Genomic DNA, 22,591 nt, shown 5'->3' on the forward strand with positions numbered 1-22,591 from the left:
AATTTTTTTTTATTTAGCCTATAGAATTTTAAAAATTTAAATTAGTAAAAGTAAAATTATATTTTGTCCTCTTAAAAATAATAAAAAATTTTAATTTAATCATTTAAAAATTATAATGAGATAGGCTATTAAAATGATGGAATTATATTTTTACTGTCTCAAAAATTACAATTTAATTTTGACCACCTAAATTTCGTGGACTACCATATAGATTGCCACATAAACTTTAGTAAAAAATTAATGATTTAATAATTATTTTTATTTAAAAAAATAAATTGATTGCTTTCGGAAGATTAATATCCAAATTTAACTAAAAAGAAAGAGCCAAATTAAAATAATACCCAAATTTAACTAAAATATAAGAACCAAATTAAAAAAGGATACAAACATTAAGGACTAAATTTATTAATATTCCTAAATATGTATGTACTAAATTAATCTAATAATCTTGTGCGCAGTCGAATTTGAATTATTCCATTACCTGAAATATTATTAATTTATAAAACAAATTGAACCAATTCAATTTATTCAATTAGAACTTATCAAACTAATTAAAAGAATCGGTTCTTTAAAACTGAATAATCAAACCGAACTAACTAATTTTTTATCGGTTTGATCCATTAAATCGGTTCAAACTTCAAACGGACAAATTTCTCACCCTTATAAATAACTCTAAAATTAAAATAAATAAATAAGAAATACAAAAAAAGCAGCCAAAATAAGGGAGCAGATTTCAAAGAGTCGTCCAATGTTCTACCATCTTTAAAAAAGTCAAATGCTGAAATCGAACTGCTCATCTTTTCATTTTCTTGACTCTGAGAAACAGTGACTTTGAGAGGAAAAGGAAGAAACTTTGTTTTTTGAAAGCGAGATAGGGTTTTTATTGTGTATTTGATAAAGGGATTTGTAGCTGTGTTTCTTTTTTTGGATTTTTTGGTCATGGGAGATGAGAAATCGACGATCGTGATGGCGAGTAGAGAGAGTAGAGATCGAGAGCTTCTTATCCCAGTCTCTGACTTCGTTCATGATGATTCCTCCAAACCGTCTTCTTCATCTTCACCGCGTCATGCCGGTCACGAGGTCTCTTCTTTTTCTTTTTCTTTTTTTTAATTGCTGACGTTTGTGTTTTGATTGGATTGACTTGGTCTTTAGCTGTTTATGTTGCTAATTGTGAGATTGTAATTGCAAATTTTCAACTAACAGATTTTGATTGAATAAATTTGCTGTTAACAAAGAGTAATTGGATGTTTCAAAATGATTTTTAATTGAGAAGTGTTGATTTTGTCATTTTGTGCTAGTTATGGAAATTAAACGATTTAATTGTTGTTTTACTTGGTATTTTGTTGTAGGATTAAGTATAGTTTATTGGAGTTGTTAAAAATGAGGGGATGGTTTTTTTCCTTTCATATTCTTTTTGGAAAGTTTTGGGAGATATAAGTGAACTGATGTTTGATAGGGACTTCTCCTACAATTCTGGTAATGATTGCCCTTTTTTTTTTAGAGGCTTCATATGTATCTGGGTTTTTTAGCTTAAAAAGCTGTGGAAAGCATGTTAAAGCTCATAAATGCATTTGGATAAATTTAAGGTTTAGAATTACAGGCTTACATTTAAAGCCACCTTCTGCTTACGGGACTTGATGACATTATTTTTTTGGTTGATGAATTGGATGAAGTCCTGAAGAAAATTGTTACAGTTCTTAATGAAATCTTTCAAAACAATGTTTCAGCTTGATGCCTACACAGAAACTGAATGCTTGTTCTTGTCTATGTGCTTTTGTAATGAGGTGTGTACATTCCTTTTAAAATATGACTGGCAAGCTTTGTTTTATGCAGACCTTTTACAAATTTGTCAGGAGTTGGGCTTCTAAGAAGTTTATGACAGGATGGTAAGTGCCATTCTTATATCTTCTTACTTTAGATTTATAAACTCAAGATTCATATTTGTCAAATTATCATCTCTATGATATTTCCTTGTAAAAAGAATGATATTTTCTGGTTTAGCATCTTGTGTTGTATATTTGATAGTGAGTGAAAATGATGATTTAACTAATGATGCGTAGTTGTTTTGCAGTGTCATTTTGTTTCCTATAGCAATCACTTTCTATGTAACATGGTGGTTTATTCACTTCGTGGATGGCTTTTTCTCTCCAATTTATAATCAACTTGGAATTGACATATTTGGTAAGCATCTCATTTGTTGCTGGCTAAAAGCCTTTCTTTCCTCTTCCCATCTATTGTAAACACGAGAACAGGATTGAGTCACATGATGATTGGTGGGGAAGTCAATTTTCTTCCCTGTATTTCAATTCTTGTAATGGCCTATTGTGATTGACAGTTCAGCTCTTCAAAGGGAGCTGAAACCTTAGGACTTGTTAGTAGTGAGAGCTAGATCTCTTTAGAGATTTTGGTAGAAATTTTCCTTAGGATCAAGTGTTCCATACGCTACTCTAAATAAGGATCGGTCTTATCACATAATTAAGGTATCTAATATCTTTAGAGGTTATCTTGCTAAACTTGGTATGTATGGCAAGAAAGCTAAGAGGATTTTCCAAAGTGGCCTTTGCAACTGGTTTACCAACATCGCAGATGTATCTTAATATCAGTCTTTGCCTTATTTATTAAATGTGTCTCCTTTGACAGTATATACTATCCGTTTTAATAATAGGTTTCTTGATGTATAGGTCTTGGATTTATAACTTCTTTAACATTCATCTTCTTGATTGGGGTATTTATGTCATCTTGGTTGGGAGCATCTGTCCTGGCCCTTGGTGAGTGGTTTATCAAACGGATGCCATTTGTTCGACATATCTACAATGCTTCCAAGCAGATTAGTTCTGCCATATCTCCAGGTTTTTATCTGCCTTTATTATCCATATTTCAAGCAAAATAAATTAATTTGGCTGGTCATGTTGTTGAAATTGGTTCACGCAGTGACAATATATTGCTACATAACTTTTTACGATTTACATATTTATTGCATTTCAGATCAGAAATCACAGGCCTTCAAGGAAGTAGCCATCATAAGGCATCCACGTATTGGTGAATATGCGTTTGGATTCATCACTTCATCTGTAATTCTGCAGGTTGGCAAATCAATTTTTTGTTCCAGAATTGTCATTTGGCATGGATTCCCCTGTTTGCTATTTTACTAGCATGCCTGTTTCACAAGCCCTTTTCTTTGACAGTTTTTTAGACTGCCTATTGCCCTGTCATGGTTCCTGCTTCCATGTCGTTGTAAGAAATAAATGTACGCTGGGGCTGTAGTTGAGCTGAATCGAGCTCAAACAGTTAGAAGCTTGAGCTTGATTGAGTTTTACTAAACTAATTAGTCTCAATTCAATATAATAATCAAACTGCTTGAGTTAACTTGATTAGGCTTGTTAAGCTCGTTTACCTAATGAAAAATGAGCTCAGTTCCCACGTTTCATACTTGATTATCTATGCTTGAGCTTGAGTTCAAATTGAGATTTTTTAATAATGATTGAAAAAAAAAGGCTCTATAAGGCTGATGAGCTACTTAAGTCATGCAGTAGGACACTCATATTTAGATCGCTTGATAGCTTGAACTTGCCAATGATTGAGCCAAAATCAAGTGTTCTAATCGAGTTCGAATGGCTTGCAACCACAACTGTCTTATTTACACTGCATTTATGTGCACTGCACGAATAGTTTCTTTTTCTGGTGACATTCAGCTAATGTTTCTCCTCTGTTTTGTCCTAACCTTGTTGAGTACATTCAATGTCACAATTTCCAAACCGAAGTTCAGCTGCATTTGCATACGGCAGCAATATTTGACTTCTAATCATCTACTTTTATCTTCTATTAGCAGTTAGCTGAAATTTGACTACTGTTTTTCTCAAGAGTGCTGTTCTTATTCTTTGTTATTTTGAAATGCAGAGCTACTCTGGTGATGAAGAGCTATGTTGCGTCTATGTTCCCACAAATCATCTTTACATTGGTGATATTTTCCTCATCAATACCAAGGATGTTATTAGACCGAATCTATCAGTCCGTGAAGGAATTGGTGAGTGATCAGCTTCTTTTGTTATAATTTACAAATGCAAAGAAAAAAAAAAAAGAATGAAGCTTGGGAGGGGATTTGAAATTACCACTTCACATGAGGATGGTTTCTCTTTTTGTGAAGTGGTAATCAATGTTGCTGAACACAGATGTGAATGTCTGATATGTATATGTCCAACACTTGTATTTGTTTTGTTTCTAAGCTTCTCCATGTATTTGGAGGGTTTTCAAAGGTCATATTACCACACTCAATACCTGGTGTGTAGGAAATGGTTGTCAGTAAGGGTACTTCAACAACAACAAAAAATCGGAGTAGCTCCTGTTCGGTAGTGATCTGATATAATTATGGAATATTTTAATATTTTAAGCTTGTGTCTCATTCACGTTTTTTCTATTGCAGAAATCGTTGTTTCCGGGGGAATGTCCATGCCCCAGATCCTGTCAACAGTAGACACACGTTTGCCTCTAGAAAGTAGATCCGACAGAAGCTAAGATAGTCGTAGAGTTGTATTTTCTCTGCTTTCAGATTCGAATCACCGGATCACCCCACATAATCAATGTGTCGGCTATCCAGGATTCAATATTTAGATTTTGTTACTGTTGTATGTTTGATTCTGGTGGCATGCGTAACGTCGCTTGTTTGCGTAGAATGTAAAACTATTTGCTTTTCAAATATAGTTTGATCGAAAATACAGACCAGGTGCCTGGTAGGTGATTTGGTCTCGGATCGTGCTTCTTTCAACTGTTACAACAGCAATGTTATTGTGGTGCACATTTTCGAGTTTCTTCTGCAGTCTCTATCATGTCGAAGTTCTTGAGCTTTGATTTGATTTAGTTATGTATCCCCCACTCTTTTGGGACTTGAAAGTTTGAAATCCCAACTAGTGGGGTGTAAATAAGAAATTTGTGCTCACAAGTTATTTGATTCGGCTAAAATGCTATCAATTTGAGTTATCGAACGGTGGAATTTGTGTTTTCTTAAGAGTAAATACTGAATGCAATTTTTTATTTAGTTTCGAATTTCAAAGTCAAGAGCTTATTTTTTTCTTTTATTACAGATATTGCTTAGTGGGAAAGCATCCATGATTTGAAGTGAAATGGCAATGTAATTCGTTTGAGTGGGAGCAGTTAGAACATGAGTGAGCTAGATGTAGAGGTCTATCCTAAAAAAATATAGCTAATTTATATTTAATATATTCATATTATTATTAGACTAAATTATAAAAATAGTTATTTTTGTTTGTCTTAAATTACATTTTAGTCATTTATGTTTGAAATGTTATGTTTTAATCATTTACGTTATCATTTTGTTGCCAAGTAATTACTCTATTGTTAAACTTTGTTTACCCCCTAACGACAGTCCTATGTGATAGTCTAAATGAGTATTAAATGCCAATTTGGATACCTTACGTGGTAGTTTAAATTAAATTTATTTAATTAAAAAATCTATTTTCATCTCAACTGGACATCTAAGTTTGTATTTAAAATCTATTTAAATTGTCACATAGGACTATTGTTAAGGAGGTAGAGTGATCACTTCATAACAAAACGATAACTTAAGTGACTAGAACGTAATATTTCAAATATAAGTAATTAAAATGTAATAAAAACAAATAAAAATGACTTTTTGTAGTTTACCCTTATTATTAATTCCTTAATTAATTGGATGTTAGTAGTTAATTAAATAAAAAAAATTGTACAATCCCATAAGACGTGTTTGTTTTTTTGGTAAATGTAGATATTAAAAATATATATTTAATTCACCGCCTAAGAAGGGTTACAAATTGTGTGCTATCAAATGAATTAATGAAATAAAAAAAAAGAATTATAATATTTTTAAACGAAATTTTAAAAAATAAAACGGATAATAGATTCGTATATCTAAACTCTCTATCTGGAAAGCAAAGAGGATTAAAAAAATTTTAAATTTTATAACCACTAGATTTCTATAATAAAATTGTTTGATACATTAGTACAATTTAAGCACTAACTATAATTATTTTGTTAGATAATAGTAAGTTTTTATTTTTGAAAAATCATTATTTCATAATTTTAATATAGTATAATTTATTTTATTTATAATAGTTTTAAATAAAATTTAAATATAATAATTTTAATATTTTAATAAAATGAGGAAATAATTTTTTTTCAAAAATAATATCAACTTAATTTGTTTAATTTGTTTAACCTGAAGTGATAAGTAGTTATTTATTTATTTACCATATTCAACACTTTTTTTTGGTTGAAAAAAATGTATATTAAGTAGAAATTTAATATGGTTATTAAATATATTTTTTTTAAAATGAAAATTTTCAATATTTTATCAAACACACCTTAAATCTAATCTCGTATTAGCAAAAGTAAAACGAATTTGCATCAACTCTAAGTCCACTACAGATAGTAATTAGAATAAATGAATCTACAAAAATAAATTTAATATCTATAATTTTCTGAGTCCACATTATCCATTGTCATTCTTTCTAAATAATAATAGAAAAAACGTACTTTTTGGTTAATATTCCATTTGTCACTTGAGATTAGTTTTAATGTTCCATTTGGTAGACCTAATGAATGTCTGACATATGTACTCTAAGTTATACATTTCTTATGAATAGGGACATATGGCAGGTCAGAAGGTTGCTTGAGGGATGTACTCAACTTGCTCAAATTGGGAGATCCTCAAAAGCCTCACTCATTGTCTTAGCCACTTAAACAGGCAGAAGGTGGCCATTAAAGGAAGCTAACCATCTATTCCTTTAGTCACTCAACCTTCTGTTAAGAACATGATCCCCAAACCCCACTTGAGTTCAACTACTCCATATCTTGAATAAAAACAAATGACAGGGTATGTTTCGTCCCAAACATCATAATCCCATAGAAGTCATTCACCCCATGTGTCCCACAATGATGGCTTGATTTTAGATCTAATACATTACTGTCATCTTGCATGAGACCTCACTTGTAAATAGCTCCCAAAATGATGAAGAATGGACCAGTTTCCTAGACTTATTTGCCCGCACTACCAACTTACCTCCAATAGTCGATCTTCGTACCTTCTTCACCTCTACTCTTTGTAACCTCTGATGCTTCATCCCGATAGGATAAACTGACCTCCATTAGCACCATCATACCCTCCTTCGTATCTCCTCCTTGTTGTATCACTATATCTACTACTAAAAAAATACAAGTACTTAATCGAGACAGTAAAAAGCTCAAGTATAAAATTGAACAGTGAAGTCAAAAAATTCATATAGCAAAGTGAACATTGAATCCAAATTTATATACCAAATTAACACAGAAAAAATTAGCTACCAAATTAAATATTGAAACAAAAACTCAAGTAGCAAATAAGGTAACTTTTTTTTTCATCCATATCCTTTCTTACCTCATTTACCTTTTATTTTCTTTCCTATGCCCAGGCCCATTAATTAATTTCAGCCCTAAACCCTATCTATACCATTTTTGTTTTTCACAAAATCGCGTCCAGCAAAACCCTAGTTCTCATGATTCAACTCTCTATATAATGTACGCTTTGGTTGATCATAACACAGCGTTGTAAGCTTCTTCGTCTCTCCTCGTCTATTGCTTCTAGTTTTTTTTTTTAGGGTTCCTCTCTTCGCCTCTCATTTATCACAGATCTATTCTTCGAGTTTTCAACTTTCAATTTTAATTTCATGTCAGTTTGTTTTCTTTCAAAAGTGACTATAGGGACGGTGACGATTTCTACAGATAGGTCTCGTTCGTCGTAAATGGCTGTTTTAATGGCCTTTGCCGACCATCCTGTTATATCACCACCCATATTCCGAGTCCCCTTCTTTTATTTCAAATTCTTTGAAATATTTATATATTTTTTGTTTTAAGTTTTTAGCTTAGTGATTTGGATTCAAAAAAATCGGCCGATGATTAAATATTTTTTTAATGACAAGCATATGTCTGAATTATTTCTTGTTGAAATTCCTAATCTTCTCTATGAGGCTGATTAATCGTTTTTTAAATTATATTTCTGCTCCTATTTGTGATTTTAATTTTTTAAATGAATGTTTTAGATAATTGCCGATGATGAAGAAAATGGTATTATTGTAATTTATGAAAAATAATGATTACATAAATACCTCTACTGCCTTCCTTCTGAGGTTTTTCATTTTTTAATATATTTTTAAAAAAATAGATATTATTGAAGTTTTTAAGAAGAGTGGTCAGGTGATGATTTAAAAATGCATAGTTCAGCTGATAATCTCCATGATTATTAAAACTGTTTTAGTCTTTCGCTCCTATCTGATGACTGCTCTTTCCATCCTTAATTTTATATTAATTTTAATCAAATGATTTTCGTTTTCTAATTTTATTTAGTTTTTCTGTAATTTTGGACTGAAAATTATGTTTGAACGAATAAATTAATTAATTTTAATTGAATTAATAAAAAAATTTATGTTCAAAAGCCCAATCACTGTGCTGAAACCCTAAACCTTAACCGCAGTGACTAATATATTTGTATGTTAACTTATATTTAATGGGATTTGGAAATGTATAAATACACTTTTACGTAAATAAAAGTAAAATTAAAAACATTATTTTTTAAAAGAAGTAAATGTTAATTGAATTTCAATTTAGTTGGATTAAGTAATTGTTAAAAATTGAAATTTGGGATAAAAATTGAGAGTTGTATAGATTTAATTGGATTAAGTAATTTTTTATTTTTAAATTTTATGAATATTTTACCTAATTGTAAATTTTTTATACCAGATAGTATAAAAACATTAGAACCCTAAACGTAAATATTGGTTAATATATAATTTTTATATTATTTGAAATCCAAAAACTCTATGTGGGGCTATTGAATGGTTGGAAAAGGCTCAGGCTTACTTATGAAAAGTAGAAATAGAGGTGAATCAGTTCTGACTAAATTGATATTCTTATCTTGAGATATAGCCAGAAAAATCGAATTTTGATTAATCGAACGATTCTGAAATAATTAGAAAATTTTAAAAATGAAATTGAACAACAAAATATTGGGCTAATTATTCAATCAAATGATTTTGGGTTCGTTTCTTGTTCAACATGGGGCTTAATGGGATTGAGACATGGCCAAACTCTTGCGGGAGGCGACAATGGGAAACTCTCTACAATAGGTGAAAGCTTGATGAAGCAACGTCTCGTGAAAGTGGATTCGTTTCTTATTCAACATGGGGCTTAATGGGATTGAGACATGGCCGAACTCTTGCGGGAGGCGACAATGAGAAACTCTCTACAATAGGTGAAAGCTTGATGAAGCAACGTCTCGTGAAAGTGGAAGGTCCATTGGGTGTGGACTTGGTGATATATGGGAAATAAGTAGGGCTGAGTAATTGATTGAGTCGAATTGAGTTAAAATTTTTTTAATCAGTCGAGTTGGTAAATTCTATTTTAGCAATTGAATTAATTTGAATTTTTATCGAATCGAATTAAATCAAAAAATTTTGAGTCAAATTGAGTTGAGTTAACGAATTTTATTATTTATACTTAGTGTTATGTTTAGATGGACCCATTATTTAATTAGTAGACGAAGTACAATATTATTTAACTATATAAACAATATAATGATTTTACCTTTTAACTTTAACAGGTAAATATTTATCAAAACGACGTAATTTTACCTTTTAATTCAATTATTTTGAATTTTAACTTTAAAAAAGGTAAACATTCATCAAAACGATGTAATTTTGTCTTTTCTTATCTGAATTTTTGAATAACTGAAATGTGTAATTCATATTTTAGTTGATTCGAATAATTTGATTAACTCAAATAACTTAAACTATTTAATTTAAAATTTAAATTTTTTTATGAAATTTTTAGAATTGAATCGAATTTTATTCGTCCCTTAAAATAAAATTAGCACAGACTAAGTTTGTGCCAATAGCTCCTGTAAACTATTGAGGTGACTTTTAAGTTTGTTATCAAATCTCAGTGCTCAGGCGTTCAAAACTACCAAGTTAAAACATTTTATTTAGCTTTTAAGATGAAAATATTCTTAAATAAATATTTTTAAAGGTAAAAATTTGATCTAAAAACATTTTTGAGAAGTTAAAAATTTTAATTTTTCTTTGAAAAACTTTGCTAAACTAAGCTAAAGTTAGATAGGGTGAAGATGATACGATATCATCACTTCAAAATTTATATATATTTTTTATTTTTAAAGTGATAATATGGTATAATATTAAATTGTCACATCATCAAATTTTTATTCATGTAAAAATTTATATATATTTTTTAAAATTTTAAAGAATAATATGGTACAATTATAAAATATCATACAATAAAATTTTTAATTTTTTAAATTTAAAAATCAAAATAGAATCAATTATCATATTCAAATATAAAAAAAAAATTACCAATAGTGATTATTGATAAGAAAAAAAGTCCATGTGCAAGTGCAACCTGTGTTTACATTTTTCTAAATTTTTTATTTAATTTGTAGATACATGTAATCTATGAACTGGCTACTTGTGGGTTTGTCTAATAATTGTTAGGTTTTTTTTTTTTTGTTAGGTCAATTTAATTATTAGTTGGGCTTAGTTTTTAATATTGAAAGTTCTAAGTCAGCTTTTTTATTTTTTATTTTTTAGTTTTGTATAAAATATGTATATTGTTTCTTTATTACATGCCGCAATTTTGAGTTCTTTTGTGAACTGATTTTTTGATAAATCGTAAAATGACTTGCGTTATTTGAATTTTTATGGACACCAATAATTAAATTTAAATATGAATTTATCCATTCCTTTATTTATGATAAATAAATAAATAAACACTAATAATTGAATATGTTTTGGAAACCATGCATATGCTTCATAAATTCTTTGCCCCCTGTGACTGTGACAATTACATTATTGGAAACTCATAAAATACAATAAACGGGCCCAAGTGACATTACTTATATTATTATTCTTACAATATGAATATTTTTCGTTTTATAAACCTGTTAGATCCCCGAATTTAGAATATCATACTTTTATAAATTTATAGAGTTTAACAAGTAATTGATATTTTACGATTAAGGATGTAATACTATTTATAGTAGCGGTTCTTATATATCATATTAACAATCGAAATATGGTCGAAAGAAAAAAATCTCTATTTGACTGGGCTTCTTCTTGTACTTATGAATTCTATTGGACCAGTAAGTAGTGACGGATTTAGAATTTTTTTTTGAGGGTTGGAATTAAATTATATATTATTTTAATAGTTTATAACTTTATAACTTTTAGAGGGTTAAATTAAAATTATTATTTTTAGGGCTAAAATATAATTTTATCATTATTAACTTTAAAAATTTTAAATTATAAATAACCTAAATAAAAAATTTAAGCGACTCCGTAGAAATTCTTTTCATGCTACATGTCATTCTCTGATAGGTTAATTTATTATTAAAAGTGGTTCGATAATGTGGTCATTAAAGAGCAATTGAGTTGAGTACACTTGAACCTTGATAGAGTAACTCTTGTGGTGGCAAGAAGATTTGATCGTGTTATAGTATGTCTAGTTGGGTGATGTGATGAGGTGTTCCTGATTCAATATGCACAATAAAATTTTTATATAATAATGTATGCATATAAACTACATCTAAGGTTATTACATTATTAGTAAGTTTATATTTTAGTCACTTATCTTTAAAAAATTTACAAAATGATTATTGAACTATTCGAAAATTTTTATTTAAATCACTAGATTATTATAATCGCTGTTGTATAGCCTTCTGTATTCGCATTATTTGAACTAATCAAAACCCCTAATTCCTCTTCTCTTCCACAATTCTTTTTTTTTTTACGAAACAACTTTAAATGTAATGAATTTACGAACCAAAATTCAAACAACTTTCTTTTTCAATCTTCAACATTGATTGTTAGATTAACTTGGATTTAAAGTATGTTATTTCACTCATCAATGAATACTTATCTACCATTCCAATCATTGAATCATTGCTAGGCACTCACTAGCCTGACAATTTTTAAAAGAAAAACTTAATGGTTTAATATAACTTAAATAAAAAATTTTCTAATAGTTTAGGGACTATTTTATAACTTTTTAAAGTTAAGTCGTCTAATAGTTTAGTGACGTAGTTTACTTAATATATATTTACTTATTTTAATTTTAATCATTGAAGCTTTTTTAATTTTACTTATTATTGGGGTTATTGACAGCTTAAAAGTAGTTGGAGCAGCAGGTGGGCGGTGGCAACTGGGAAGCTTTACTTGTTGAATAAGAGAGGCTGGCAATTAGCATCAAACACACCACACTTATTATAAACATGGCAAAATCCTCAATGGACCACGTAAATTATTTGTCATTTTTTTCTTTGGATAATATCACCCACCACGGAAAATGGGGAGAAACCAATAATAATGCATTATATCTATATATAATCGAAAGTTAAGGAAAGTGGAAGATGAAGAAGAAGATATACGCCAACCAGTGTTAACATTCTGAGTCGACGACATTTGGACCCGGAAGGGAAAACATTCTCATCGAAACCTCCCCATCCCATTGACTCTTCTTTCTTCTTTTGCTTTCTTTTATTTTTCAAGGATGAAGAGGCGTCATCAAGATCAACTCTCGAGACCTTCAAAGCCCACCACCATTCATGGGTTTGCTCAGTATGGGGATCTTGATGCCCTCCGCAAGCTTCTCAACGACAACCCTTCTCTTCTCAACGAGAGAAACCCTGTTGTATGATCCCTTTTCTTTTTTGATTGCTTTTTTTGGTAGTTTGTAAATGGACGAAATTTCTCCTCTGTTTTTCAGCTTTAGTTTTGGTTGAATTTTGATGTTTTAAGATCAATGGGTTACTTGCATTTCGTTTCTTTCTAAAAGACTGTTGGGTCTCTTTAGTTTTTATCAACAGATTTAATCTCTAGCAGCCTCAACGATCTAGCAGCCACTTGGGCTCAATTTTCTTTTAATTTCATTTAGGTACTAAAAAAATGTTGTGGCATAGATCTATTCATTTTTTTATTGTTAAAGTTTTGTATATGTGTGAAGATTTATATGTATGTGCTTTACAGAAAAATGTAGAGTTCATGTGACCTAGATTTTACCTTACATATGAAGTTATGAATTATGGGTGAACAATGCTGATCCCTGGGGCAAGCATAAGTTTTCTTGATCATTCATTGATATGCAAAATTTAACCTACATTCTAAGGTTACCATGAAAAATTATGGTGGTAGAAAGGGCATTTCATAAGATGTTGACCATAAATAAAACATAATCCATAAACAGCTTATGAGGCGATTTCCGATGTTGGATGAAGCTATCCTTGGCCTTCTCTGTTTGACTTAATATGCTTCTGCTTTACTTCTTGTAACTAAAGCTTTTGCCAATTTTATTCTTTTTGTTTTCTTTAGTCGCGTCTTGATTGTACGTCATGGACTTGTAATTTCAAGCTTCAAACACTGAACTTTGATGGGGAATTATTCCGGCTTAGTCTTCGGTCTATTGATTTCTTTTGGTTAAAATTGCAGATGGCGCAAACACCGTTACATGTGTCTGCTGGATATGATAGGGTTGATATAGTTAAATTTTTGCTTGACTGGCAAGGACCCGAAAAAATTGAGATGGAGGCAAAGAATATGGTATGTAAAAGATTTTCTAATTCTTCACTATTTTTTTTTTCAATATGTTGATATTTTCCTCTGAAAATCGGATTCCTCGTTCTGAGTTGTATATGTTGACTTTTGCAGTACGGGGAAACTCCATTGCATATGGCAGCCAAGAATGGGTGTAATGAAGCTGCACGGTTGCTCCTTGTTCACGGTGCTTTCATTGAAGCCAAAGCTAATGTGATTTTTCTTGTCTCATTGTTTCTGGTTTTATCGTTGTATGTGATTAGAATCGGATGGAAAGGTTTACTTCTTCCGTGTTATTTGTGCAGAATGGGATGACACCGTTACACCTTGCTGTTTGGCACACAATTCGATCTGATGACTATGCAACTGTTAAGACACTACTCGAGTACAATGCCGATTGCAGTGCTGAGGACAATGTAATATTTGTTGCATTTACTTGGTTCCTTCCATTCTTGCTTTGATATACTGACTCATGATAGTGTTGATTTACCATTTGCATTACAGGAGGGTATGACTCCTATAAAACATCTTTCGAAGGGCCCTGGAAGTGAGAAGTTAAGTGAGTTATTCCATTGGCATCTAGAAGAGCAGCGAAAGAGAAGAGCACTCGAAGCATGTGGTGAAACAAAGGCTAAGATGAGTGAACTTGAAAACGAACTGTTAAATATCGTGGGCTTAGATGAGCTTAAAGTACAACTTCGGAAATGGGCAAAGGGGATGCTCTTGGATGAAAGACGCAGAGCGCTTGGATTGAAAGTTGGTGCTAGAAGACCACCTCATATGGCATTCCTTGGCAATCCTGGAACCGGTAAATGCCATTGGATCGTATTATATGTCTTGATATAGATTACTTGTCTTTTGGTTTTATACTTTGTAGGATGTTTGGTAAGTATGAATGACAAGATGATTATATGGCCAACAGGTAAAACCATGGTAGCTCGAATTCTCGGGAAATTACTTCATATGGTTGGAATTCTACCTACAGACAAGGTAACAGAAGTGCAACGGACTGATTTAGTCGGTGAATTTGTCGGACATACTGGGCCAAAAACGAGGAGAAAGGTGCTTCCTTGTCCCTTTGCTTGACCGCAGATTATCATGCTTGCTCGAATGAACTAATTTATGACTGTTCATATGCAGGTCCAAGAAGCAGAGGGAGGAATCCTTTTCGTTGATGAAGCATATCGGTTAATACCGATGCAAAAGGCTGATGACAAAGACTACGGTTTGGAGGCCTTGGAAGAGATAATGTCGGTAATGGACAGCGGAAAAATTGTAGTCATATTTTCTGGGTATAGCGAACCGATGAAGCGTGTAATTGCTTCTAATGAAGGGTTCTGCAGAAGAGTAACAAAATTTTTCCATTTTAGTGACTTCAACTCAGAAGAACTCGCCAAGATCCTCCATATCAAGAAGAACCACCAAACGGAGGAGAGTTTGTTATACGGATTCAAGTTGCATAGTTCTTGCAGTGTAGATGCCATAGCAAGACTAATAGAGAAAGAAACAACGGAAAAGCAGCGTAAGGAGATGAATGGAGGTTTAGTCGATCCGATGCTAGTTAACGCTAGGGAGAACCTTGATCTTAGGCTCGATTTCAACTGTACAAACGCGGACGAACTGCGTACCATTACCTTAGAAGATCTTGAAGCAGGCATCCAACTTTTAACACCATAAAACAAGGGTTGAATCAAGGCCTTACAAGCATTTGTGTTTTATCATATACATTGGTGAAAGCTTGATGGGGATCTCATCGAATTGAAAATTAGATATGTTTCGTTCATTATATTCTTTTCCGAGTATCGGTATCAGTTAGTTTCGAGTACTGGTGAAAACCCAGGATCTGGTTGGTGATTTATAAAGTCATGCATATATGTGTTTCTTCCCTTAAAAAGGCATTCTTTTTTTAGGTCATGTTATAGGAGGGAGTATTCATTTGTAAATCTCATTTTCCAGCATCTCTGGATGAATGCTTGATTTTATCTTCTTAAAGGAATTTATATTCATTCAGGTCATGCTAATTATTATGGTGGTTGGTAGTGTTTGGTAAAATTTGCTAACTTAACATTTTTATTTTCCATCAATCATGACATGTCATGGAATGGCAGCTTAATCAACAAGCCAAATTAACAAATTTCGACAAAAATACTTATGATTTTAATGATTGGATTGAAACTTTTAAATCAAAGTAGTTGAAAAACTTAAATTCTAACTTTTTCAAGTACAGGGACTAAATTTAAAATTTTGTCAAAGTATAGGGATTAAGAGCATATTTTAACTCTTTTCAATTCACTTTGGATAACAAATATGGGTTAAATTACCTAGAAGGTCCTTATATTATAGGAATTTGATCAAATTAGTCCTTATATTATTAAATGGATCAATTTAGTCCCTATACTATTAAAAAAGAATAAAATAAGTTCAAATTGTAACGAAATGAACATTTACTATATAAAATATGTCTTAAATTTTTTTTCATTTGCAATTCAATTACAAAAAAATATTTCATTTATAGAACAATAAAAACTTTAAAAATATTAACTTTATTAAATAGTAAATGTTATTTTTACCTCATTTTTTTAATAGTACAATGACTAAATTAATTCATTTAATAGTATAAGGGCTAATTTGATCAGGTTCCTATAATAGAGGGACCTCTCAAGCACGTTTACCCAAATATGGTTATATGGCTGTGAATAATTAGCCCACCGAACCCAATTTGTCGAACCGTACCGAGGAAGCCTTTGAGCCGAACCGGAGCAGAAGTCGATGCAGTCACTGACACTGATACAGTCATGACGAAATCAAAGTTAAACACTTCAACTACGATAAAGCATTTCCATGTTTTGCTTATCAGCGTCTAAAAACTCGCCACCATATCTTTCATTGAGGTCTACACTATTCTTGTTACCAAACAACCCCGATAATCGGCGGTTATCCCCGCCACTGCTCGTTCCGCCGGTTCTTTGCTTGCGGTGACGCCTCGGAAGCGGTTCTCTCTCTCTGTTGGTCATCGAATTTCGAAACTTCTTCACCATGGCTGGCGCTGAGGATTTTGTTAAAGGAAATGTCTATCCCAACGGCGTCGCAATCATTACTCTCGACCGTCCCAAAGCCCTTAACGCCATGAATTTAGGTCTCTTTCGTTGTTTCTCCTTCATTTACATTTAAATTTCTCCTCTTTTTTCTATTACTATTTTAATTGGTTCTTGTTCGAGCTAAAATATTAACATTTGCTTGAAATCAATTGAATTCGAGTTGACTTTTTTATCTCGATTCTGAAGTTACAAAAATTATCCTTGATAATGTCAAGATGATATATTATGGAGTATGTTACTCCAATTAATAAAGTACTCATTTTCTTGTTTTAATTCGCTCTTGTTTGAGCTAGAATGTTAACATTTGCTTGAAATCAAATTGAATTCGAGCTAAATATTTTTTTGTTCTAGCTCGATTCCGAAACTGCAAAATTTATCCTTGATAATTTAAAGATGATATGTTATTTGTCTTTATTGAAGTACTTATGTGCTTGCTGATTGAGTCTTAGCTTTGAAGGCACCATTGCTATTGCAACAATTAGGAGGACTTGGCTCGTGCTTAAGTGTGGATTTACAGAAAAAAAAAAAAGTACTCATGTTCTCGGCTACGATTTCAGGCATACCTTTGTTGTACATCGGGTAAAACTGTCAAAATTAGTTAAGGTAAAAGAACAAAAGTAAGCCAAGGTTCAAGAATTTGACGGCATTAATATTGGAGGAGAATAATATAATTTGGATATGAGCTTATTTGAAGAAGTTTGTAATTGTTCTGCAAGATATCTTAGTAAAAGAAGAATCTATTTTTTATACACAAATTTAGCACTTTTTAAGAAATAATGGACAAATTTGTTTGTGTAATTTTGTTATCTCGTGACATTTTCTTTGTATTATATATATGAGTTAATGGTTTGAGGATCAGTTTTGTTGATATGACAGCGTGTATATTTTGATAAATGCAGATATGGATGTCAAGTACAAACAAATTCTTGAAGAATGGGAATCAGATCCAAAGGTCAAATGTGTTCTGGTTGAGGGCAGCTCATCGCGTGCGTTTTGTGCAGGTACTTGAAGAAATATTAAGCCTACTTCTTTGGTTGGGAAAAGATACCTGTAAATGGCATTTTGTGTTTGTAATGAAAAATGTGTATAGATATCATTGTAGGCTCTGTTTCATTTTGCTAGTGTAAAGGGAGTTTTTGGGGCTAACCATTCACGGGTATCGCAGGAATGGATATTAAAGGTGTTGTGGCTGAAATCCAAAAGGACAGAAACACACCTCTTGTGCCAAAGGTTTTTCTTTTTCCCTTCCATCTGTAAATGCATACTATCTAACCTGCAAACTTGCTGTGCTAAGTTGTTTTCTCTCTGTTTTTTTGTTTTTTTAAATTTTTGGTTCAATGTTGCGTTCTTTACTTAAACTAAAGCACTCAATGCTTCTCTCATTGAAAACTTAGATCCTGGCTTAGAGGTCGGTGATGTATAGCACATTACAAACAAAAATACATGCATTCTCAAATATGATTCAGGTTGAATTATATACCATCTTAATCACAAACGTTTTCAATTTGCTAAAATCAAGGCAACACACAAGACGTCTGTTATGTTTGTCCAAACTTGGAATAAACTCTTGCTGTGACTATGATACAATTAACCTTCCAGAAACCTTTATGATTGCTCATATCAGTGACAATAAAGAACTATCCTTCTCCTTTTTCTGGAAAAAAGAAAATGAGTCCGATTTTACTTGCTTGCTTCTCAGTTTGAAACCCTTAACTGTTTTCTATGTTCTTTTTTCTCTTAGTACTAATTGTATGCAATTTTGATATCCCATGTGAACACAAACATTCGAGATGGTTGGGATCAAATAGTTGTATGTGATGTGAATCCCCCCGTCCCTCTCTTGAGAGAGAAGGGAAAGGATATCTTTGACCGCACATGTAATACAACCTGTATAATGTATTAATAATTTTGCCTCAATTGGTTATCGGATGAAATTAACTCCGCATGTTGCATATTACCATGCCTCTGAGGTTAATATCTTTATCTTTTGTTCTTTTTCCAGGTCTTCACCGCAGAGTATTCTCTAATATGCAAAATTTCAGAGTACAAGAAGCCTTATATATCATTCATGGATGGCATAACAATGGGCTTTGGAATTGGCCTATCTGGCCACGGTCGTTACAGAGTGATAACTGAGGTGCAAACTAATCTCCTTCCTCTGCCGAGAAGTATTTGTCTTGCATTTTAAATTATAATATCTTTCTCAATTTCTCTCTCTAATGTTGTACTCTTTGATATATTTGGCTCAGAGGACTGTTCTTGCTATGCCAGAAAATGGAATTGGTTTGTTTCCTGATGTTGGGTTTTCGTATATAGCAGCACAAACACCAGGAGGGGGTTCTGTTGGTATGTTTCTTTTACTCTAAACCAAGTTCCAAGAGTTGCAAAAATGGTTTGTGATAGGAAGCTAAAAGTTAAACGAGAAGCAGTGGTTTGAAGTTGGAGGGTGGTAGGATTATTTTTAGGCTTTATTGGTAAATTGGCCCCTAAACTATACTCCAATTCCCCGATTGATCCTTGAAGTTATTTTTGGTCAGAAGTAGCACCTAAATTATCAATTTTGTCCCATTTTACCCCCAAAAACAATACCAGACAATAAAAAACGTGACATATGGACATCATACACTTTTTTGGGTAAAATGAGATAAAATTGATAGTTTAGTTAACACTTACCAAAAAAGAGTTTAAAGACCAATCTGGTAATTGGGGTACAGTTCAGGGGGCAATTTACTAATAAAGATTTATTTTTAATCTTAAAATTACTTTAAGAACTTTTTGTTGATGCTGAATCCCTAAAGATAAACTTCATACTGCATATATGCACAAATAGTTCTTTTGCTCTCTTCAGCTCACTCTACATTGCATTTCTCTATTGCCATTTACAATTTTGTAGTTCTGCAGGTGCTTATCTTGGAATGACTGGGAAAAGGATATCAACACCTTCAGATGCTCTATTTATAGGTCTTGGAACACACTATGTGCCATCTGGGAATCTAGCTTCAGTAAAGGAAGCCCTTCTAGCCAGTACCTTGTATATCTCTTATATTCTTTACCTTGTATATCTCTTATATTCTTTCTATTTGGCTTTCTTTTTGAGTGGAAATCAATAATTTTAGGATCGTATTCTCTCTCTTGTTGCTCGCCATTAATATAAATTGAGACAACTTGCAAATATTTCTCTAGAATTGGGAGAAAAGTATTTCCGACTTGATATTCCAAATCAAATCAGTTTTGTACGCCATGACTTGATGTTTCCATGTTGGGCTGGAATTCGTGAACTATGATCTTCAATTCTTTATCTTATTGGTTTATTTCATTTTGTAGGTTGCATTGCAATTGCCTCCTTTTCTCTGATAAGATAGTTTCAGATTTGTTTCTGTTTTTCAATAACTTGCATGTATATTTTCTTTCCAGCATTCTAATATATGAATATGTATATTTTCACAGTTCGGAGGATCCACACAAGGATGTTACAACACTGTTGGGAAAATACAGCAGTGACCCTGAGTCGGAAGCTCAATTGAAGTCGCTTTTGCCTCAGATAACTTCATGCTTTAACGCAAATAAGTCAGTTAAGGAGATAATTGAAGAACTTAAAAAACATCAACAAAGTACAGAAGCTTCAGGTAAGCTTTAATTAAATCATGTTAATCCAAACAGTGAAATGAACTGCATAGTGAATATACACCATTATTGTTCTCCCTGGATTTTCCCCTTGTGGGTGTTGTTGAATGAAACTGAATCTATCAATCTAGATATGTTAACCTTGTTTCATTCTGCAGTGGTCGAGTGGGCAAATGAAGCTCTGCAGGGTCTCGGAAAGGGTGCTCCATTTTCTCTTTTCTTAACACACAACTATTTCTCTAGAGTTGCATCTGGATATGGTAAACAGAACAACGAATTTACGATGGTGAGTTTTGAGATGTTTAACTCAACTGCCTTCCTCCATCTGATGTGTTATCTCTTGTTTCCCTTCTAAGTAAATTTCTGCTCAAGTAGCTATACTCTCAGTAACATCTGTATTTATGTTGCATGGATTGTTGTTTGTCTAGCTAAAAGGCGTCATGAAAACTGAATACCGTGTTGCCTTACGGTCTTCTCTGCGGAATGATTTTGCTGAAGGCGTCCGTGCAGTCTTGATTGACAAGGATAAGGTTCGCTCTTCATGCTTCTTCTCCTTTTCTTTCCAAGATAGAAGATCATCCCTAAGATTATTATTTTTTAATATTTATAAAAAAGAAATGTGTTAGCTTCTGTAAACTTTCTTATCTCTTTTTTTCTTCTATTCTTTAAAATCTTCATGATACCCAAATATGTTGAATTGTTCATGCATTTGTAACGTATATGTTTGCCTCTGTGGATCTGCATGTTCCTATATGCCGTGTCTTTGGGACTTAAAATCTGATGTTAAATTATATGTTGGTCCAACTGTTTGTTTTTCTTAAAATACTAATGTCTAACACCCATATCCAACATGGATATGGGGGATATGACCCTCCATCCCTCGAAAAATATAAGAGAACTTAGAAAAAATTGAACATGCCCATGTGAAACACATTCTATCTCAACATTAAGGGTTAAAACACTTTTTGGGGCCTAAACTTGGTAACTTTTCCCGTATTGCAGCCTAAAATTTTTTTGGTTCAAGTTAGGCTTGAACTTAACTGTTCCCACGTTGGGGCTAGAATTTTTTTTTGTCCAAGTTAATCCTTGAAAACCTTAAAGTTCGGGCCCTAACGTGGGAAAAATTGCAAAGTTCAGGCCCAATATGAGAATAATTGCCCAGTTCAAAGACCAACTTGGACAAAACAAAGTTCAAGCTCTAATATAGAAACAGTTGCCTAGTTCAGGGCCTAACTTGGACAAAAAGAAAAAGGTTCACGCTTCAATGTGGGAGAAGTAGCCAAGTTCTGACCCCAGATAGTAATATAACCCCAACATTAACAACCAAGTCCGAGTAACATGTTAAATTTCCTTTTTGTATAAAGAGGGCCACATTCTAAGATATAGAAATGAATTACAAACGTTGAGATTTGAATTTTGGACTTACTAGGTGCCATCTTTTAAAAGTGGTTGTGTTACTTCCCGAGTTTATAGCACATGTATTTATCATTGCATCTTTACTTTTCATAGTTGTGACTTACATATGTTTTGCAGAATCCGAAGTGGAACCCTGCCACCTTAGACGAAGTTGACCAAAAGGAAGTGGAGGCAGTTTTTGAACCTTTAGGTCCGGGAATCGAAGAGTTGAAAGTTTAAGGTTCACACTTCCACATAATCAAGTTCGCTTTCCTTGTCATTTGCGAAGATGAATGAAAGGTTCGTGGTTGTAGAAATATGAACTATGAAGCTAAAGAAAAATAAAAGAACATTTACAAGCGCAACTACCTCAGTTTCTGGCATGAAGGTATGTTAACGTATTTATATACTTGGATCATGACACTTATGGCTTTAGTAATATTGTCATGTTAAAGAACATCCATGTTTCCTAAGATGTTACACTTTTGGACTGCCATTGCTATAATCAAATCTTTATGTTCAATCAGTTTTAAGGCTGAAAATTTGTGCATTTTTGTCTGTTTGGGGTGGGGGGAAATTGAAAGAAGGGGAAATATACATTAATGTTTTCCTAAGATGATGGCTTATATTCTAGCAATATTGTTAGGTTATTTGCATTATTTCGAACAATCAGACCGTTATTTAGAAAATCGGACGAATTCGTCCATTTAATCAAGGGTAAATTATATTATTGGTCACTACATTATGAGAAAGTTTTCGTTTTGATTATTAAATTATTTGAAAGTTTTTATTTAAGCCACTGAACTATTCATAAGTATTTTATTTAAGTCATTGAGCTGTAATTTCTTTTTAAAA

The 22,591-nt window shown here is 32.3% G+C and overlaps 3 protein-coding genes and 3 non-coding genes across 6 annotated transcripts; all 6 read left to right on the forward strand.

The window, feature by feature from the left end:
* The first annotated feature begins 691 nt into the window (after positions 1 to 691).
* On the forward strand, positions 692 to 4,804 carry LOC107893307 (protein CONTINUOUS VASCULAR RING 1). Its single transcript, XM_016818256.2, has 7 exons — positions 692 to 1,080; positions 1,834 to 1,886; positions 2,072 to 2,181; positions 2,682 to 2,849; positions 2,986 to 3,083; positions 3,898 to 4,024; positions 4,421 to 4,804. Exons 1-7 carry the CDS (start codon positions 940 to 942, stop codon positions 4,510 to 4,512), a joined length of 789 nt encoding a protein of 262 aa, XP_016673745.1. The 5' UTR covers positions 692 to 939; the 3' UTR covers positions 4,513 to 4,804.
* A 2,924-nt stretch (positions 4,805 to 7,728) lies between these two features.
* Positions 7,729 to 7,830, forward strand: LOC121212990 (small nucleolar RNA Z43). Its single transcript, XR_005908357.1, has one exon. It is a non-coding gene; the product is annotated as a small nucleolar RNA Z43 (small nucleolar RNA).
* Positions 7,831 to 8,071: 241 nt separating this feature from the next.
* LOC121213000 (small nucleolar RNA U83) lies at positions 8,072 to 8,156 on the forward strand. The gene has a single exon (XR_005908368.1). It is a non-coding gene; the product is annotated as a small nucleolar RNA U83 (small nucleolar RNA).
* Positions 8,157 to 8,211: 55 nt separating this feature from the next.
* LOC121212988 (small nucleolar RNA snR60/Z15/Z230/Z193/J17) lies at positions 8,212 to 8,307 on the forward strand. Its single transcript, XR_005908355.1, has one exon. It is a non-coding gene; the product is annotated as a small nucleolar RNA snR60/Z15/Z230/Z193/J17 (small nucleolar RNA).
* A 4,009-nt stretch (positions 8,308 to 12,316) lies between these two features.
* LOC107893305 (ESX-3 secretion system protein EccA3) lies at positions 12,317 to 15,634 on the forward strand. The gene is made up of 7 exons (XM_016818254.2): positions 12,317 to 12,720; positions 13,515 to 13,625; positions 13,734 to 13,832; positions 13,925 to 14,035; positions 14,124 to 14,427; positions 14,542 to 14,681; positions 14,760 to 15,634. The coding sequence occupies exons 1-7, from the start codon at positions 12,580 to 12,582 to the stop codon at positions 15,294 to 15,296; spliced, it is 1,443 nt and encodes a 480-aa protein (XP_016673743.1). The 5' UTR covers positions 12,317 to 12,579; the 3' UTR covers positions 15,297 to 15,634.
* A 664-nt stretch (positions 15,635 to 16,298) lies between these two features.
* Positions 16,299 to 22,262, forward strand: LOC107893306 (3-hydroxyisobutyryl-CoA hydrolase-like protein 3, mitochondrial). The gene is made up of 10 exons (XM_016818255.2): positions 16,299 to 16,755; positions 17,617 to 17,718; positions 17,883 to 17,947; positions 18,720 to 18,854; positions 18,967 to 19,063; positions 19,619 to 19,748; positions 20,165 to 20,343; positions 20,500 to 20,627; positions 20,770 to 20,871; positions 21,875 to 22,262. Exons 1-10 carry the CDS (start codon positions 16,656 to 16,658, stop codon positions 21,974 to 21,976), a joined length of 1,140 nt encoding a protein of 379 aa, XP_016673744.1. The 5' UTR covers positions 16,299 to 16,655; the 3' UTR covers positions 21,977 to 22,262.
* The last annotated feature ends 329 nt before the right edge of the window (positions 22,263 to 22,591 follow it).

The sequence above is a fragment of the Gossypium hirsutum genome, chromosome A13 (assembly GCF_007990345.1).
Source record: "Gossypium hirsutum isolate 1008001.06 chromosome A13, Gossypium_hirsutum_v2.1, whole genome shotgun sequence".
Taxonomy (NCBI): Eukaryota; Viridiplantae; Streptophyta; class Magnoliopsida; order Malvales; family Malvaceae; genus Gossypium; species Gossypium hirsutum.

Bases quoted from the DNA above. Each gene is read 5' to 3' on its own strand.
- LOC107893307 (XM_016818256.2), top strand. From the start codon at position 940: ATGGGAGATGAGAAATCGACGATCGTGATGGCGAGTAGAGAGAGTAGA. The intron at 2,182-2,681 runs GTAAGCATCTCA...CTTGATGTATAG, and splicing joins ACTTGGAATTGACATATTTG to GTCTTGGATTTATAACTTCT. The intron at 3,084-3,897 runs GTTGGCAAATCA...TTTGAAATGCAG, and splicing joins CTTCATCTGTAATTCTGCAG to AGCTACTCTGGTGATGAAGA.
- LOC107893305 (XM_016818254.2), top strand. From the start codon at position 12,580: ATGAAGAGGCGTCATCAAGATCAACTCTCGAGACCTTCAAAGCCCACC. The intron at 13,833-13,924 runs GTGATTTTTCTT...TTATTTGTGCAG, and splicing joins TCATTGAAGCCAAAGCTAAT to AATGGGATGACACCGTTACA. The intron at 14,428-14,541 runs GTAAATGCCATT...TATGGCCAACAG, and splicing joins CCTTGGCAATCCTGGAACCG to GTAAAACCATGGTAGCTCGA.
- LOC107893306 (XM_016818255.2), top strand. From the start codon at position 16,656: ATGGCTGGCGCTGAGGATTTTGTTAAAGGAAATGTCTATCCCAACGGC. The intron at 16,756-17,616 runs GTCTCTTTCGTT...TGATAAATGCAG, and splicing joins CCTTAACGCCATGAATTTAG to ATATGGATGTCAAGTACAAA. The intron at 19,064-19,618 runs GTATGTTTCTTT...GTAGTTCTGCAG, and splicing joins ACCAGGAGGGGGTTCTGTTG to GTGCTTATCTTGGAATGACT.